General features: G+C 42.8%; 1 protein-coding gene across 24 annotated transcripts in view; it reads right to left on the bottom strand.

Moving 5' to 3' along the window:
* DNAH14 (dynein axonemal heavy chain 14) overlaps nucleotides 1-18,413 on the bottom strand; it is a 459,746-nt gene that overhangs the window by 254,859 nt on the left and 186,474 nt on the right. For 22 of the 24 annotated variants that reach the window (XR_005596106.1, XM_039529958.1, XM_039529963.1 and 19 more), the window contains 3 exons: nucleotides 13,022-13,109; nucleotides 11,942-12,192; nucleotides 10,479-10,710 (listed from right to left, as the gene is read on the bottom strand). Coding sequence is in view for 23 of the 24 variants with exons in the window: in XM_039529958.1 (XP_039385892.1) it covers nucleotides 10,479-10,710; nucleotides 11,942-12,192; nucleotides 13,022-13,109 (571 nt within the window). In the remaining variant the exon portion in view is untranslated. The remainder of the gene's footprint in view (nucleotides 1-10,478; nucleotides 10,711-11,941; nucleotides 12,193-13,021; nucleotides 13,110-18,413) is intronic. The other 2 variants (XM_039529966.1, XM_039529980.1) reach the window with 2 other exon arrangements.

The raw sequence follows: 18,413 nt of genomic DNA, 5'->3' as shown, positions 1-18,413 counted from the left end.
TTTAAACAAAAGAGGAAAAATTCAGCTTGCTTTCAGCAGCTGGAAAATTCTACAATCCAAAATTCTATAATCATTCTATAATGAGGTAGATCTTCCAAAGCTCCAGATTTAATGGGCAAAAAGGGTGACGTGAAGGAACTTTTTCATATCTACCTTTAAGGACAGCAGTTTCCATGATCTGGAATTTTAACAGAATATGTATCTTACATAAATTAGGATTTGATAATTAATTCAAATATAGTTAAAAACATGGGCAATCTTCAAAGTAGAAAACCCAAAGTCAAAGTTAAAATCATGAATCATACCCATATCTTCTTGTTGGGTAATATCTGTCACTCTGAGTTGATTACATTGATTAAAACATATTGACAGGGACTAACAGAAAAACCGAACCTAACTATAATAATATGTATCAGAGGGGTAGCCGTGTTAGTCTGGTTCTGTAGAAGCAGCAAAGAATCCTGTGGCACCTTATAGACTAACAGATGTTTTGCAGCATGAGCTTTCGTGGGTGAATACCCACTTCTTCGGATGCAAGCAGTGGAAATTTCCAGGGGCAGGTGTGTATATATAAGCAAGCAAGAAGCAAGCTAGAGATAACGAGGTTAGATCAATCAGGGAGGATGGGGCCCTGTTCCAGCAGCTGAGGTGTGAAAACCAAGGGAGGAGAAACTGGTTCTGTAATTGGCAAGCCATTCACAGTCTTTGTTTAGTCCTAAACTGATGGTGTTAAATTTGCAGATGAACTGGAGCTCAGCAGTTTCTCTTTGGAGTCTGGTCCTGAAGTTTTTTTGCTGTAGGATGGCCACCTTAAAATCTGCTATTGTGTGGCCAGGGAGGTTGAAGTGTTCTCCTACAGGTTTTTGTATATTGCCATTCCTAATGTCTGATTTGTGTCCATTTATCCTTTTCCTTAGAGACTGTCCAGTTTGGCCGATGTACATAGCAGAGGGGCATTGCTGGCATATGATGGCATATATTACATTGGTGGACGTGCAGGTGAATGAACCGGTGATGGTGTGGCTGATCTGGTTAGGTCCTGTGATGGTGTTGCTGGTGTAGATATGTGGGCAGAGTTGGCATCGAGGTTTGTTGCATGGGTTGGTTCCTGAGCTAGAGTTACTATGGTGCGGTGTGCAGTTGCTGGTGAGAATATGCTTCAGGTTGGAAGGTTGTCTGTGGGCGAGGACTGGCCTGCCACCCAAGGCCTGTGAAAGTGTGGGATCATTGTCCAGGATGGGTTGTAGATCCCTGATGATGCGTTGGAGGGGTTTGAGCTGGGGACTGTATGTGATGGCCAGTGGAGTCCTGTTGGTTTCTTTCTTGGGCTTGTCTTGCAGTAGGAGGCTTCTGGGTACACATCTGGCTCTGTTGATCTGTTTCCTTATTTCCTCGTGTGGGTACTGTAGTCTTGAGAATGCTTGGTGGAGATTTTCTAAGTGTTGGTCTCTGTCTGCGGGGTTAGAGCAGATACGGTTGCACCTCAGTGCTTGGCTGTAGACAATGGATCTTGTGGTGTGCCCGGGATGGAAGCTGGAGGCATGAAGGTAGGCATAGCGGTCGGTAGGTTTTCGGTATAGGGTGGTGTTAATGTGACCACCACTTATTTGCACCGTGGTGTCTAGGAAGTGGACCTCCCGTGTAGATAGGTCCAGGCTGAGGTTGATGGAGGGGTGGAAGCTGTTGAAATCATGGTGGAATTTTTCCAGAGTCTCCTTCCCATGGGTCCAGATGATGAAGATGTCATCAATGTAGTGTAGGTAGAGAAGGGGCGTGAGTGGACGGGAGCTGAGGAAGCGTTGTTCCAGGTCGGCCATAAAAATATTGGCATATTGTGGGGCCATGCGGGTGCCCATAGCGGTGCCACTGATCTGGAGATATATATTGTCATTAAATTTGAAATAGTTGTATGTGAGGATAAAGGCACAGAGCTCAGCAACCAGTTGTGCTGTGGCATCATCAGGGATACTGTTCCTGACAGCTTGTATTCCATCAGTGTGTGGGATGTTAGTGTAGAGAGCCTCTACATCCATGGTGGCTAGGATGGTGTTTTCTGGAAGGTCACCAATGCATTGTAGTTTCCTCAGGAAATCAGTGGTGTCACGGAGATAGCTGGGAGTGCTGGTAACATAGGGTCTGAGTAGAGAGCCCACATATCCAGACAGTCCTTCAGTGAGAGTTCCAATGCCAGAGATGATGGGGCGTCCAGGATTTCCGGGTTTGTGGATCTTGGGTAGTAGATAGAATAACCCTGGTCGGGGTTCTAAGGGTATGTTGATTTGTTCCGGTGTTAGTGTAGGGAGTGTCCTGAGTAGATGGTGCAGTTTCTTAGTGTATTCCTCAGTGGGATCTGAGGGAAGTAGCCTGTAAAATTTGGTATTGGAGAGTTGTCTGGCGGCCTCCTTTTGGTAGTCAGACCTGTTCATGATGACAACAGCACCTCCTTTATCAGCCTCTTTGATTATAATGTCAGGATGGTTTCTGAGGCATATTCTCACCAGCAACTGCACACCGCACCATAGTAACTCTAGCTCAGGAACCAACCCATGCAACAAACCTCAATGCCAACTTTGCCCACATATCTACACCAGCAACACCATCACAGGACCTAACCAGATCAGCCACACCATCACCGGTTCATTCACCTGCACGTCCACCAATGTAATATATGCCATCATATGCCAGCAATGCCCCTCTGCTATGTACATCGGCCAAACTGGACAGTCTCTAAGGAAAAGGATAAATGGACACAAATCAGACATTAGGAATGGCAATATACAAAAACCTGTAGGAGAACACTTCAACCTCCCTGGCCACACAATAGCAGATTTTAAGGTGGCCATCCTACAGCAAAAAAACTTTAGGACCAGACTCCAAAGAGAAACTGCTGAGCTCCAGTTCATCTGCAAATTTAACACCATCAGTTTAGGACTAAACAAAGACTGTGAATGGCTTGCCAATTACAGAACCAGTTTCTCCTCCCTTGGTTTTCACACCTCAGCTGCTGGAACAGGGCCCCATCCTCCCTGATTGATCTAACCTCGTTATCTCTAGCTTGCTTCTTGCTTGCTTATATATACACACCTGCCCCTGGAAATTTCCACTGCTTGCATCCGAAGAAGTGGGTATTCACCCACGAAAGCTCATGCTGCAAAACATCTGTTAGTCTATAAGGTGCCACAGGATTCTTTGCTGCTTATAATAATATGGATGGTCTCATACCATGAAAATAAGGAGTACCCAGGTTGTTCCTCCACCTCCTGAAGGCAAATACAGGGCAATCTATAATTTGGAAGAGTATAGATCTTAAACCAAAATTTAAGAAAAGCTATACAAATTCTACTACTTTCAGAAAAATCACCAATCTCGGAATGTAAAAATGAGGCAGGATAGAAACTGGGAGAACTAAAAATCTCCTAAAAAATACTAAGGCTGAAATTTGGCCTCTACGCCAAACTTCAGCCCCATAGACCATCTGCAATATTATTTTAGCATTGAAAATTCTTAGCACAGGGCAGGAGTTAAAAAAGTCTTTTCAGTGTTTTCTTCCCTTGATACTGTGTTTGTTGGGAGACCTATCTGAGCATTAAAATCTCCCAAAATAATCAGCTGAGCCATTGGGAATTGAAGACCTATCATACCAATTTACTCATCCAAGCACCCCCACAATGACTCAGAATAAAATGTGGAAGATAAAACATTTAATAAGAAAATTTGGAGATAAGGAAATTAAAAAAAATAGCCTGAATGTCCTGACACTTTGATTCCAAAAGTAAAATCTGGCACCGGAGAAGGATAATGGTGTTTTCTCTCTGACTCCCTCTGGCAGGGGGATACTGTCAAGTCTGGTGGTATGCTCCTGGACAGTGTGGAGTCTGAAACCCCGTGTACTGAGCAGCTGGATTTTAAGAGGCATGCAAAGCGGCTTCCAGTGTGGATGCCTTACCTCCCTAGAAAACTTAGCTCTGGTCTTAAACCCCCTGCAGATAGGACACTTATGCCTAATGTGTCTTTCTCCCAAAATGTTTAAACAATAGAAGTGAGGATCACTGAGTAACAGACGTTCTATAGCCAGAACAGGCTTATGCCCTGGGACTTAGGCATGCCCAGTACCAAACTCAAAAGCAGGGGTGAAAGTAAATTAAAGGACTTACTAGTATGCTGGAGTCTTGAGCCGGGGCTTGGCCTCAACCGGAAGAGGCATGGCCTTTCAAGATTTAAAGGCCGTGCTAAGATTTAAAGGCCCAGCCAGCACCCCAGGGCCTTTAAATCACTCCAGCGCTACCAGCTGCAGAGGCGGCTGGGAGCCCCGGGGCCAGGGGTGAATTAAAGAGCCTGGGGCTCTGGCCGCCGCAGAGCTCCGGGCCCTTTAAATCACAGTGGGAGCCCTGCCGCTGCTACCCTGGGGTAGCAGGGCTCGGGCAGGTATTTAAAGGCCCCGGTGCTCCTGCCACTGCATTGTGAGATTTCCCATTTGCTATACTAATTACTTGTTCTGAAATAGTTATCATTCAGCTATTTTAAATTAATGCATCTGATTACCTTATATACTCTCTTTTATTACTTGTATACATATAATTTACCATTTAAAAGAGGGCTTTCTTTCTTTTTCATTTCAGTAGACAGCTTCTGTAATGGTTGGCCATACACATGGAGAATAAAAAGATAGATATGAGAAAATAAGACCTGATCCTGTGAGATCCTGAAAACCTCCAGTAACATATCAAATACAGTAGAACCTCAGAGTTATGAACACCAGAGTTGTGAACTGACCAGTCAACCACACAGCTCACTTGGATCCAGAAGTATGCAATCAGGCAGGAGCAGAATAAAAAAAAAAAGGCAAATACAGTACAGTACTGTGTTTAAAGTAAACTACTAAAAAATAAAGGGAAAGTTTAAAAAAAGATTTGACAAGGCAGGGAAATTGTCTCTGTGCTTGTGTCATTTAAATTAAGATGGTTAAAAGAAGCATTTTTCTTCTGCATAGTAAAATTTGAAAGTTGTATTAAGTCAATGTTCTGTTGTAAACTTTTAAAAGAACCACCATAATGTTTTGTTCGGAGTTTGTTCAGAACATTTCAGAGTTATGAACAATCTCTATTTCCGAGGTGTTTGTAACTCTGACATTCTATTGTATTCTGAAGTCCAATTCAAAGGGAGTTGAAAGTTCTCAACACTTTGTAGCATTGCATGCTTGGTATGTTACTGTTTTATGAATAAAGGTGAACATCTCACATATTAGTTTTCCAGTGATATTTGTAAATATTTTCTGAAGCTTTTTGGATCATAGAAGCAAAGCTTCTAATAGTCTCTAATAATATACAATTCTAAAAGAAGAAAAGTAGCAGTTAAGTTTTGTCTCTTAGGCTACGTCTATACTACCCGCCCGGGTCGGCGGCTAGTGTTCGTCTTCTCGGAGTTCGATATATCACGTCTCATCTAGACGCGATATATCGAACTCCGAACGCGCTCCTGTCGACTCCGGAACTCCACCACCGCGAACGGCGGTGGCGGAGTCAATGGGGGAGCCGTGGACTTCGATCCCGCGGCATCTGGACGGGTGAGTAGTTCGAACTAAGGTAGTTCAAGTTCAGCTACGCTATTCACGTAGCTGAACTTGCGTACCTTAGTTTGACCCCCACCCCCTAGTGTAGACCAGGCCTTAGTAAAAAGTAGGGGCCAAAAAGAAGCTGAAAACATCCATGTTTTTAACACATATCTACCAAGTATATGTTTCCTAAGCACTTTAATACTGAACAATTCAAGGCTCAATCAAAAGAGAAGAAATAAAAATTATACAAAGGACTAAAATAACTGATTTCATTTTGGTAAATAAAATGTATGTATTAAATACAGCAAATTGAATGAAATAGATTAAAAATAAGAAAATATTGACATCACAAATATTTTTGGCACCATCTACCTAATATATTTAATTAATCCTTTCCAAAACAGATGAATGATGGTCTCATGGTAAAAGGCTCAACATTCTCACCAGCATGCTATTACGGAAACTAGAACTGATGTATATAGTTTAATCCCTTACACCAGGAGTAGGCAACCTATGGCACGGGTGCCGAAGACGGCACACGAGCTGATTTTCAGTGGCACTCACACTGCCTGGGTTCTGGTCACTGGTCCCGGGGGCTCTGCATTTTAATTTAATTGTAAATGAAGCTTCTTAAACATTTTTAAAACCTTATTTACTTTACATACAACAATAGTTTAGTTATATATTATAGACATAGAACGAGACCTCCTAAAAACGTTAAAATGTATTACTGGCACACGAAACCTTAAATTAGAGTAAATAAATGAAGACTCGGCACACCACTTCTGAAAGGTTGCTGACCCCTGCCTTACACTCAGATATGTACCATACACCATCTTTGACTTAGTTCCAAATATTTATGAAAATATGATCAATTTAAAAAAAAAACAAAAATTGTTTCAGTAGTTGAGGGAAACACATCTAAACTGACATGAACTTGATGGCCCAATTTTATTCACAAAGTTGATTTGAAAGCAATAAGATGTATCTTAAATATAACGCTCTGACACTGTATCATCTTATTAGTGCAACCAACTATAGAATATATGCTCTGAATTAGAGTTTCATAAATTTGACAGTCAGTAAAACCTTAAAATTTATCACGAATGGACACAATTAACTACCTTTTAGGTCTTCATTATTAAAAAATGGCAAGCAAGCTCCATAACACAAGTTCTTCCAAGTATCACTGTCTTTCTGACTCTGATGTAAACTTTAATTAATTATGCATTTCTGTACCAATTAAAATCACTTTGGAAATGATAAATTAAAGGTATAATGCAACATTTTAGAGCTACACAGGGAAGAATAAAAGGCAATGGGCCAGTTCCATCCCTAATGCAACTCCATCAACTATAATGGTTTTGCATTAGGGATTTATTATTTATTTATTATTTTCAGAATGGCTTGAAACCATTATGTATATGTGTTCTTAGGATTCAACATTTAAACAAGGCTGAAATTTTATTCTGAACAACCATTACCCTAAAGAGTGTCTACATTCTTCGTAGCTACAGTATTTGTTTTATATTCAACTAAGGTTTGCAAAAAATACAATACCCATTAAAATCCTTATAAGGATAAGAAGGCCAAGTCCATCTTACTCACAATGAATAGTTTACTGATCTCCATAAAACTCTTCATGTAAGGAAGGCAAACTGTCATGGCCCAGAATCTACAGATGGAAGAGACTTCCCTTGTAGTCATCTAGTCCATCTCCCTGACAGTGGTGGTCTCATTCTTACTGTTACATTTACCAGTGTCTTCTCCAACCTAGATGTAAAATGTGCCATTACCCTAGTTATACCAACTTTAATTATACTAAACAAATTCTCTCTCTTTGGTTTTTAAACCTTTCAAATATTTTCTCTCTTTCTCTCTCTGGATAATTATAGAATTTGAAGGTTGAGAGTGCAGGCACGTTCATCCCAGCCCTGCTAAAGAAAGGAATCGGTCTTGCAGTGAGTGGAGAAGTCTCATTGTGCTGGTATCAAAATCAGATGGGACAATGTGCTTCTGTATTGATTTCAGAAATGTAAATGCCATAACGAGATATGACACCTACCCTATGCCCAGGGTGGATGAATTACTAGAAAGGCTGGGAGCTGCCAAATACATCTCTGCCCTAGACCTCACAAAGGGGTACTGAGAAATCTCTGAACTCGGAATCACAGGAAAAGACAGCTATATCCACCCCATTCAGTCAATACCAATTCCACACTATGCCATTCTGCCTCCAAGGGGTAGCATCTACTTTTCAAAAACTCATGGACCAAGTGCTGTGACTTCACAGCCAATATGCTCAGCCTATATAGATAACATGATTTATAGCCATAATTGGGACAATCACCTATGACATGTCACTTCTATCCTATGGGCTTTCAAGAGTGCTGGACTAGCTGCAAAGATAGCCAACAGTAAGATGGCGAACTAGGACGTTATATACCTCAGTTATAACACAGGGAGGGGCAAGTTACAACCACTAATTGGCAAAGTACAGATCTTAGCTACCTGCCCTATCCCGATGACAAACAAACAGCTACAACACTTTCTGAGCCTACCAGGAAATTATAGAAGATTCATACCAGACTTTGCCATGATTGCAGCATGTCTCATAGACCTCATGAAGGACACTAATCCTAAGAAAATCATTTGGTCAGAGGACAGTGACAGGGCATTTAGGACTCTAAAAGATCATCTGTGCCAGGAGCCAGTACTTCTCCAATCAGACTTTTCCAAAAAGTTCACACTACAAACAGACACCTCTGATGTAAGACTGGGTGTAGTTCTTTCCCAGGCAGTTGAGGGAGAAGAATACCGTGTCCTCTATATACACAGAAAACTGTTTCCCCAGGAGGTGGCCTGTTCAGTCATAGAAAAGGAAGCTTTAGCTGTGAAATGGCCTGTAGATTAGACCCTAAGACAGCATTTGTTGGGAAATCCATTCTCACTAGTAACAGACCATTGCCCCTCTTCACTGGTTAAACTCCATAAAGTATGCCAACCCCAGAATTACACAGTGGTACCTTTCCTTACAGTGGTACAGTTTTCAGGTATTTCACTGAGCTCAGAAGGCCCACCAAAACACAGATTTTTCCCTTCCGAGAGGGTGGGGACCTGGGTCTGAAGGATATGAACCCAGGTCCTGTTTTGAGGGGAAGGGTATGGGATGTGGTATACAAACTCCACACTAAATAACAAGGGGTTAAGGAGCAACTTTGGTACCAGATGACCCTGCCCTTCCACACTTATAAAGCTTATGCAAACTGGAGACGGACTTTCAAAAGGGAAGCAGAGCAGCTCAGAAGGGAACAGGCAGTGTAAGAGGGCAGACCTCTGCTCTCAGTTCTGCAGAAGTACTGCCCAGGAGCTCTCATTGGCTGATGCCTAGCAACACAGAACTGACAGAACCTGCAAAAGAAAAACTGGAGTCTGTCCCACCTTACAGATGTATTCACAGGAGTGCTGTAAGTAAAATATGAGAAGTAATTCTTCCATTTTACTTAGCATTGATAAAGCTTCAACTGGAGTACTGTGTCCAGTTTTAGGCACCACACTTCAGGAAAGGTGTGGACAAACTGGAGAAAATCCAAAGGAGAGGGAAAAAAAGATGAAAGGTCTTGAAAACATGACCAACAAAGAACGATGGAAAAAATTGGACTTGTTTAGTCTGAAGAAGAAATGAGTGAAGGGGGACATGATAACAGTCTTAAAGTACATAAAAGGTTGTTATAAAGTGGAGGGCAATAAAGTATTCTCCTTATTGTCTGAGGACAGGACAAGAAGTAATGGGCTTAAATAGCAGCAATAGAGATTTTGGTTAAATATTAGGAAAAATGTCCTAACTGTAAGGCTATTTAAGCATTGGAATAAATTACCTAGGGAGGCTATGGAATCTCTCTGTGATTGGAGATTTTTAAAAATAGGTTAGAAAACCATCAGGAATGGTCTACGTAATACTTAGTTCTGCCTCAGTGCAGAGGCTGGATGAGATGCCCTCTTGAGTCCTATCCCTTCCAGTGCTATATTTCTATGCTGCAGAGTGGAGGAGGAGCAATGGACTTGATACAGAGCACTGTAAAAGAGCCTCTTTGAGGAGAAAAGCCCCACCAAACTCTTCCTCAGGGTGGGAAAGCAAAAGAAAAAGGGTTTAAACCCCAATTTTTATATTGCTTGTTCATTCACTATACAAACTGCTGCCTTATTAAGGGCACATTTGCTTTTGTCTTTTTGGTACCTAGAGTCTCTGGTGTTTGCAATATTTACCCCATAGCAGGCTGTGAGGGGTTCTCATCTCTGTGGTCATGTTCCTGGTCAAGCCTTCCATAATGGGTCATGGCTTGGAGCTGACCCTGAGGCTGAGGCTTCAGCATACCTGTCTGTCCCAAAGCCCCATTCCCTGGCAGAGAGAGGGTTGGCAACTTGTTGGAGTAAGTTTCAAGCTTGCCCTTGAAAGTTCCTGAAATGCTGCCCATAACAATTCTTGGACTTGACTCATGCCTGCAGGGCTTCTCTGCTGACAGTAGAGGGTGGTGGGATCACACTCAAGAAGTACAGTACTGGAGAAGGCAGAGGGTGAGAGCCTCAATACTCCATTAATTCTTCACCTTAGGAAAGTGAGAGAGGAGCTAAAAGCTGAAATCAAGTCACTACTGCAAGAAAATAAATGACAATGTAAATTATACAGCAAAACAAAACTGCCAGCGTTGTTGGAGGCAGAAGATATGGTGGTCTGACCTGAGTCCTGAAGCCTCCAACAACAGCACTAGACCGCCTTCAAATTCTACAAGTGGGATGTGTTACCCATTCGTGATGAATGCAGACAAAAGCTGTATAGCAGAAATACTACTGGTTATAGTTTCTCTAAAAGGAAATGTCATAAATGCACTGGATTTATTCTGTCCTATCAGCATATGGTACTTACTTTAGACAGGTCTTTGACAGTCTCGGTTTTTCCTGTACCAGCTGGACCAGCAGGACAGCCTCCTAGATTCAAGTGTAGTGCTCCAGTAAGGGTTAACCAGCATCGGTCGGTGAGCGGTGTAATAACCAGTCGAGAGGAACAGCCCAAGTACTCATAGCCATAAATAAAGGAGGCATTACCTTGAACTACCCTACATGTGGTGTTCATTTCATTCCATTCATAACGCAACTGCCTGAAATAATATTTGTGTATCAGAATCTTGTAAAATGAATGACAAAGGAACTAACATCACACCTATTCACTGTATGGAATATACATGGATTTTTTAAATGAAGGGATAAATTAGATAGAGTTGAAGGTGCAAGAAGAGTCAAATAAAAATAATAATCATAAATAGGAGAAAATTTAGAAAGCAAAGCTAAATTACATTAGGTACTGAAAATAAAGCATCACTTTATCATAATGACATGGAATACTGACTAAATGAGTAAAAATACCACAAACTCTGAGGACTTGTCTACATGGTCAGTTAATACATAGCAAACCAAGCACACTAGCTTGCCAGGCACTACAGGTCTTGTGGATCCTGCTACCACAAAGTAAGAGTTTTGTAGTGCACTTTGACATACTGCTATTTGAAACATTGGGCTCTTCATCCAATCTCAATGTTGTCCCCACACTTGGATCCTTGCCCAAGTCTCTTTGCTTAGCCAGTCCCAGTCTCCTCCCTCACCCTGACTCCTCATGTGCCCTCTAGCCAGTCCCTTCCCATTTCCCTCCCTGACTTCCAGTCCCAATCTACTCCCCCCACACCTGCCTATCCAGCTCCCGTCCCCTCTGCGTTAGAACCAGGCAGCTTCCTTCTACATGCTCCATGGACCCAGCGCGAGGAAGAGGGCACTGACAGCACAGGAGAGAGACTGGCTTCTTTCTCTCAGTTCTGATGCTTGGCCCCAACCTATCCAGCAGCAACCCAGAGCTACAATGGCCAGGAAAGTTCTGCTAAGCCCCAAACCGGAACATGCCCAATATGGACAGAATATTTGAGGAATTTAGTTGAAAGGCTCTAGCAAGTCTCTATTGGGCATGTGCAAATTGTGATTTCTCAAATGCATATAACTTGGCCAAATTTAGGAAGTTTTTGATAGGGTTGGCAAAAGGTATATCCCTGACACAAAGGCTACTCCCCTGCCAAATTTCAAGCCCCTGCTGTAAAGTATGGAGTGACACAGCTTCTCAAAGAAAAGGTCACTGGAATTTTTTAACATAGGAAAACAGGCATTTTCCCCTAGGTTCATTCAAAATTAAAAGAAAAAAAACCCGCTCTGAGCCCAGCATTGAAAATTTCAGCCCTAATACTTAAAGTATGGCAAAGTTATAAGCAACTGAAAACAGTGTCCAATAATGGGAAGTAATTAGATGTTGCTATCATCCCCACCTATGATAATTTAAAAACTTTGTACCTTGTCCATTCAAAATCCTCCCTTTTGAAGATTTGTTTATCTATCAGACTGGAAAGTATGTCCCTACAGTGGATGTACAGAGTAAGCAATGCCTCTAGTGTGGTTTGCTTGTGAAACTGAAGAATGTCAGATGCCATCTCTGCAAGCTGCTCTAGATGACGGACTAGTTCATCATGGATTCCTGTCAGTGCCATTTTTGGATCAGAACTCTGGAAACTTCTTGTACAATCCTTATTAAACATAATTTGACTCTAAAAAAGGAAAATATTATTCTGGCAGCATTAACTACAGTTTCTATTTCTTTGACTTCAAAAGTACATGTTGCATAAACCCACAGATTGGTTTAATAACATAGGGGTCAGATTCTGACATCCTTACATTGACCAGTACTTTACTCCACAAATAATGGAGTAATGAAGAGAAGTGCTGCTTATGATGAATAATGGTAGCAGAACCCCATGCTTATTTGATATTTCCCTTCTGAACACAGAGAAAAAATAATATAATCTTTTCACACTTAGATTTTTTGTATCTTAACCTTCTCAAATGATCACATTCTTCTTTACTCTACTTCAGGTAATGGAGTCTGGAAATACTAATGATTTTTTCACATTCATAAATGTTATTTAAATGTAATTAGCATATAACTATTTTTTCTGTAAACTTCTGAATTTACCCTTTAAAATTACCCTCCTCCCACTATTCCTTTATTTTAACCCTATTAAATTTGAGGCCCTCATGTCAAGGCTACTATTCATTCTCTTTTTTCCTTGACTGCTGGGCAATACAAAATGGTCCCACCCTCAGGCAACTTTTAAATTGCTCCAGCCACCTCTGATAATCAGAGAACCAGAGTACAGAAGCAGAATTAAACCTGCAGAAATGGTTTATGTTAAAGAACCATGTTATCAACCAAGTAGTCAAGCATTTTGTACTGAAATTTAGAAAGCTGCATTCATATAGCATTATTAGAATAGGATTTAGATATTTAAAGGCAGAGTTTCTCACTAAAACAGATATCCAAAATACAAGTGGCAATGGCATTTTTCATGTTTGAATGAATTCTCAAATGATACTTACCACAAGAAGTACCACCTGTCCTGGATGAGTCAGAAACCACTGTTTAAATTCCATTTGATTCCACTCTACCATTCCAATATTTACAAATCTACAACACATGTCATACCATTAAAATAAAAGTAGGTGATCACAGAAATACTATTAGTTAATTATTATGCTGCCCAGAAGCGACGTGTAGAGGAGAGCATGCAGGCTCCCATGCCTTCCCTCCCAAGATTTGCTGCTTGGTTTGTAGTCAGCATGCTCAGTAACACTGCTGAAGCTGCTGCCCTCGCTTTGTGCCCCACCCCCACCCCCACCCCCCGCCCTACCATCAGCAGGCATGGGTCGTCTCTGATGTTGCCATATACTAAGGTTTTGTAGCAGACTTCATAATCACTAGCTAATATAGCAAGTATTTTGACAAACCAGACTTTGCTAAACTGGATATTTTTGGATGCTACAGCAGATCACCAAGGGCCCAAAGATTAAAAGTCCTCATCACTTCAATGTCATATGAGGTGCTCAGAACCTTGCATTAAGTGCTTTGCATCTTGTAGAACAGACCCTAAAAGAACTACCATGTCATATGCCAGCATTTTGTCCATAAAACAAATTGCAATATCTGTGCTTAATATCAGTTTCAAAAATTCCTCCTCCAAATAATGACAGCTCAGACTACAGAAACAAACCCCACTTCTGCTTCAGTGTCTCCTTACTGATGCCATATCAGACCAATCCATTACCTAATAAAACTTTTACAAAAGACAAACCACTCCTCTTTCAAATAAAACCACTTCTCTGAGAGTGAAGGCATCCATAGTAAAAGATGTATAAAATAAATGGGATTCCAAGAAATTTTAATTGCCATCACTAGTCCTTATAATGACTGTGACAGATGTGAGACTTGGGAGGTGTGAGAACTTCAAAAGACTATTATATTGAAATGGACCAGAGAGGCATGGGCTTTTGTGACAATAAGAGTTAAATGTGTTTTCAGGGTCCTGGCTTACTGGATGAATTTCCTGTGTAATTTCTACTTTCAGTTAATGTAAGCTCCCCAACATTGGTTATGCCAAAAATATCTGGCCTTTGAAGCTCTGCCCCGAGATGAGGGGCACTGACTCATGTTGCATGTTTCAGGAAGCCAGAGGGCAAAGACCCAAACTATGTGAAGACACAGCTGTGCTCTCCCAGGTAAGGGTACCAGGTCTGTCTTGAACAAGGAGGAGCAATCAGGATGACTTGGGCTCTGTCTCTTTATTTTCAGCAGTACGTTAAACAGTAGAGATACAGGTGAAAAGGTGGAGACAAAGTCCCTGTTCCAGGGATGAGGAGAGCATTGCCCAGGGAATATTGACTCATTCCCACTCTGGAGAACTAGTATGGATATTTCTTATTCAGTTGAGTGCCCAACAGGTCTGTGGACAATGTCCCCCATCATCTGAATCCGTCGTGAAGTACTGTTGAATGTTTGTGACTGAACTTTCCGCTATCGAGTTGTGTGTGCCTGGGAGGCAAGCTGCGGACAGTGTAACATTGCAGGAGATACACCAATTCCATAGCCTCTGACGTCTAGTAGAACCCTTTGCCTCATAGAAGTTGAGGTACTGGTTCTATGGTTCCTAACTGGAGGAAACAGTCTACTTCTTGTTGTATTAAACTCTCGTGAGAAGAATCCCTGAAGAGGGATGGGGAAGGGTGTTGTGGAGGAGGGAGGGAGGTAAAATGGATGAAACACCTGGTTTGAACAATCTTTAGAACCCATTGGTCCATGTTCTGCATTCCCAGACACTGCGGAACGCTGCCGATCGGTGGCCAAATGGGTGTGAAACACTGGTTGGCTGTGTCACTCAGGGGGAGTGATCTAATGGCACTTCAATCCACCCATCAAAAATGGTGCTTGGATGTAGTGGGCTGAGACAAAGAAGATGGTGGGCCAGGTGGTTTGCACATAGGAAATTTCTCTTTCTTTCTTTGTGGCTCATAGTGGCATTGAGATTGAGACTGAGACATGTGTGGTCGATGCTGGGATTGGGGACTAAATTGTCTCTCTTGTCCCAGTGTATAGATACCCAGTGACCGGAGAGTAGCCCTGGAGTCCTTCAGGGTGTGATAGGAGACATCAGTCTTTTCAGCAAAAAGCTTTGTGCCATCAAAAGGAAGGTCCTCAACAGTGGACTGTACCTCTTTCAGGAAGCTCAACAGATGGAGCCCTGGCAAAAGTTGCATCACCATAGCCACTATGTAGGCCACATCGAGGGCAGATTGCAGTGATGTCTTTGTCCTAATTGGCCCTCCTGGATAATGGCCTTAAATTGGTCACAATGTGATTCTGGCATCTTTTCAATAAAGTCATTCAGTTTTAAGTAATTTATATAATCATATTCGCTATGAGGGCCAGGTAGTTGGTGATACAGAATTGGAGAGTGGCCAAAAAGTACGCTTTTCTAATGAAAAAGTCTAAATGCTTCCAATCCCTATCACAGGGAATAGCCCTTGACTGGTGTTGTCAGCCATTGGAGTTAATGGCATTCACCATGATGGAGCTGGGTGGTGGCTGGGAGAACAGAAATTCAGATTCTTTGGCAGGGATATAGTACTTTTTGTCCGCCTGCTTGCAGGTAGGTGCCACTGGTGATGGGGTTTGCGACACAGTTTTTGCTGGGTCTAACATGACCTCATTGATAGAGAGGGCAATCTTGGAGGAGGAGGAAAGTGAAGAAGGAGTTGTATGTGGTTGTCCTTGACTTCCTCCAATGCTATCCAGACAGTGTCTGCCACTCTCTTATCCAGCTCCTGGAAGAGGTGAAAGTCATATGCCAAAGATGATGGGGGAGGCATGATGACTTCGCCAGAAGAAGAGGAGGATATGGTCCTTGGTGTCACTTCTTCCTCGGTACTGGCCTCCTGTTCCTCTATGTCTTGTGGAGGTTCTGAAGCACTGGATGCTGCAGGCAAGGAGGTGTCTCTTGATAGTTCTCGGGTGAAGCTTGAAGCCTGAGAGGCATGCTGGCAATGTGCCACCCAAGGTTCCCAATATGGGTACTGGGATGGTGGGGGCATACAGCCCGGTGGTGGAGCCCATGAGTGGCCGTAAGAAGACGGTGAGGCCATCTGTGGGTATATCCTTCGGCTCTGTTAATAGTGAGCACCATATGAGGCTTGGGAGGAGTACTGCAACACTACCTCCTCTGGCTCACTGTCTGAAGCGTCACTAGAGAGCAGAGGGGCATGACATGGCAGTGTGGATATTTCCTGTGCTCAGTAAATGCTTGGTGCAGAGGTCCCAAGAGGTGAGGACCCAGATGTGTCTAGCATGCTGAGGTCCCTGGAATGGTGGGATTCTGCTAGTACCAATCATCCCAGGGTCAGTGGCAGTGGAGATGGCCTTGGTGCTGACGGTGCCAAAGATACCAAGTGAAATGGAGATCGCTTATGGTTATCTCGGAGCTCACTGTGGGGACTTGCTGCTCTCTTCTTAGATGATTTATGAAAAGGGTCCTCAGCTTGTTTCTTCGACCCATAGTCCTTAGATGTAGAGGGCTTGGAAAAGATTCACATCTGTCAGATGATTCAGGCTGGAGAGCAACCTCCATGAAGATGACCTTCTGGCAGATCTCTCTGTCCTTAAGGGATCTTGGCCGGAGTTGTTGGCAAAGACCACACTTCTACTGGATGTGGCTTTCTCCAAGGCAGAGAATGCACTGAGAGTATTTGTTCACAACTGGGATTGCCTCTTTAAAGTGAGGCATCTTTTGTAGCCCGATGAACTGAGTATACCCCACTGGGGGAAAGGAGGAGAAAAGAACAGGAAAGAAATTAAAGTCTTGGAGGGGGAGGGGGGATTTTTAAGCATAAAATAAGAAAGAAAATAACTACAGCTAGAACTATAACTAGGAGACTAACTATAGGTATGTAAAATAAAGCGATAGTCTTAATGGACTGCTAATGGCCATAGATCAAGGAAGGAATTATAGCTCCCCACATCACCATTCTGACTTCTGCAACTTTATGAATTTGTTCAGCCATCTCAGATCTAAACTCAGTCACCACCCTCTGTCCTTTGGCATGAGAAAATACTTTTGAGCAAAACCCTTTCACCCTGTGAGGAGATGGGATCATTTCTATTGCTCCTAACTGAAGGAGAGAGTGCATTTCTTAAATCAGTATAGTCTCATGAGCGGGGTCCCTGTAGAGAGATGGAGAAGGGCTGCAGGAAGCAGGGAGGGAAGGACATAAAGTGGATAGTGTAGCCTAATCTTATAACCTCCATGACCCACTTGTCTTTTGTAATATGCAGGGGCGGCTCAAGGCATTTTGCCGCCCCAAGCACGGCAGGCAGGTAGGCTGCCTTCAGAGGGTCCGCTGGTCCCGCGGCTTCGGCGGACCTCCTGAAGCCGCGGGACCAGCAGACCTCCACAGGCAAGCCGCCGAAGGCAGCCTGCCTGCCGCCCTCGCAGCATCAGCAGAGCGCCCCCCGTGGCTTGCCACCCCAAGCACGTGCTTGGCGTGCTGGGGCCTGGAGCCGCTCCTGGTAATATGCCACCAAGACTGTTGGAAATGGGAAAGATGGTCTCTAAAATTGGGAAGATGGGCAAAAGATTGTAGCTTGCAAACTAGAGGGGAGGGAGGAATTGAACCCTTGATCAATCCATCCAAATTACTGTTTAAAGGATAAGTGGGTACTTGCTGAAGGAGGGTGATGAGCTCTCTGTTGGGAATATTTTGCTAGCTTGGCAGCTGGTAGTGTGGGAAGCTAAGATGTTTAGGTTTTTAGGAGGTAGTGTGGGAAGCCTGAGATGTTTAGGTTTTCAGGTTGGGTTAATTAGGTTGTGAGTTTTGTTATGAGAAGTTGGCCTTGGCTAACTTCTCTCTGCAGGCAATAATAGGATAATAAATTAGAAGTTGTCTAGGATGATGTTACCCTATGAAGTTATAGCAGTGCTTGTGTGTATTTTGTTAACCAATTAGCAATTGCTTGCTTGCCTGCTTCAAGAGTTTAAAGATGTATGCTGGAGAAAAATAAATGACTCTGTTACCAATCATATTGACTGTTGAACATGTGTCCACGCCCGCATGAGGTGCACTGAGGTGCAACAGCTCTCTTCCCCTGGAATCTTTGTCTCTTTCTAATGGGTTCAGTGGTTCTGTAAAATCAAGAGAACTGGGAAAGGTGCAGTCTCTGGGCAGTCTGAGATGTGCCAAGTCTCCTTTTGTTCGTAGGGGTGTATATAACAGAGATCTCAACATGGTCATGGATTTCTTCAGTGTATGTAGGGACTCATCTGTAGTTCCAGATAAGAGCTTCCAACCATTAAACTGGAGATCCTCAAAAGTATTCTGAACCTCTCTTGTGAACCTCAAATGCTAGAGACATGACGTTCTGTGCATAACAACTGCTGTGGAGAGG

This window comes from Mauremys reevesii, linkage group 3 (assembly GCF_016161935.1).
Source record: "Mauremys reevesii isolate NIE-2019 linkage group 3, ASM1616193v1, whole genome shotgun sequence".
NCBI lineage: Eukaryota > Metazoa > Chordata > Testudines > Geoemydidae > Mauremys > Mauremys reevesii.
This window is presented reverse-complemented; position numbering and strand designations above follow the sequence as displayed.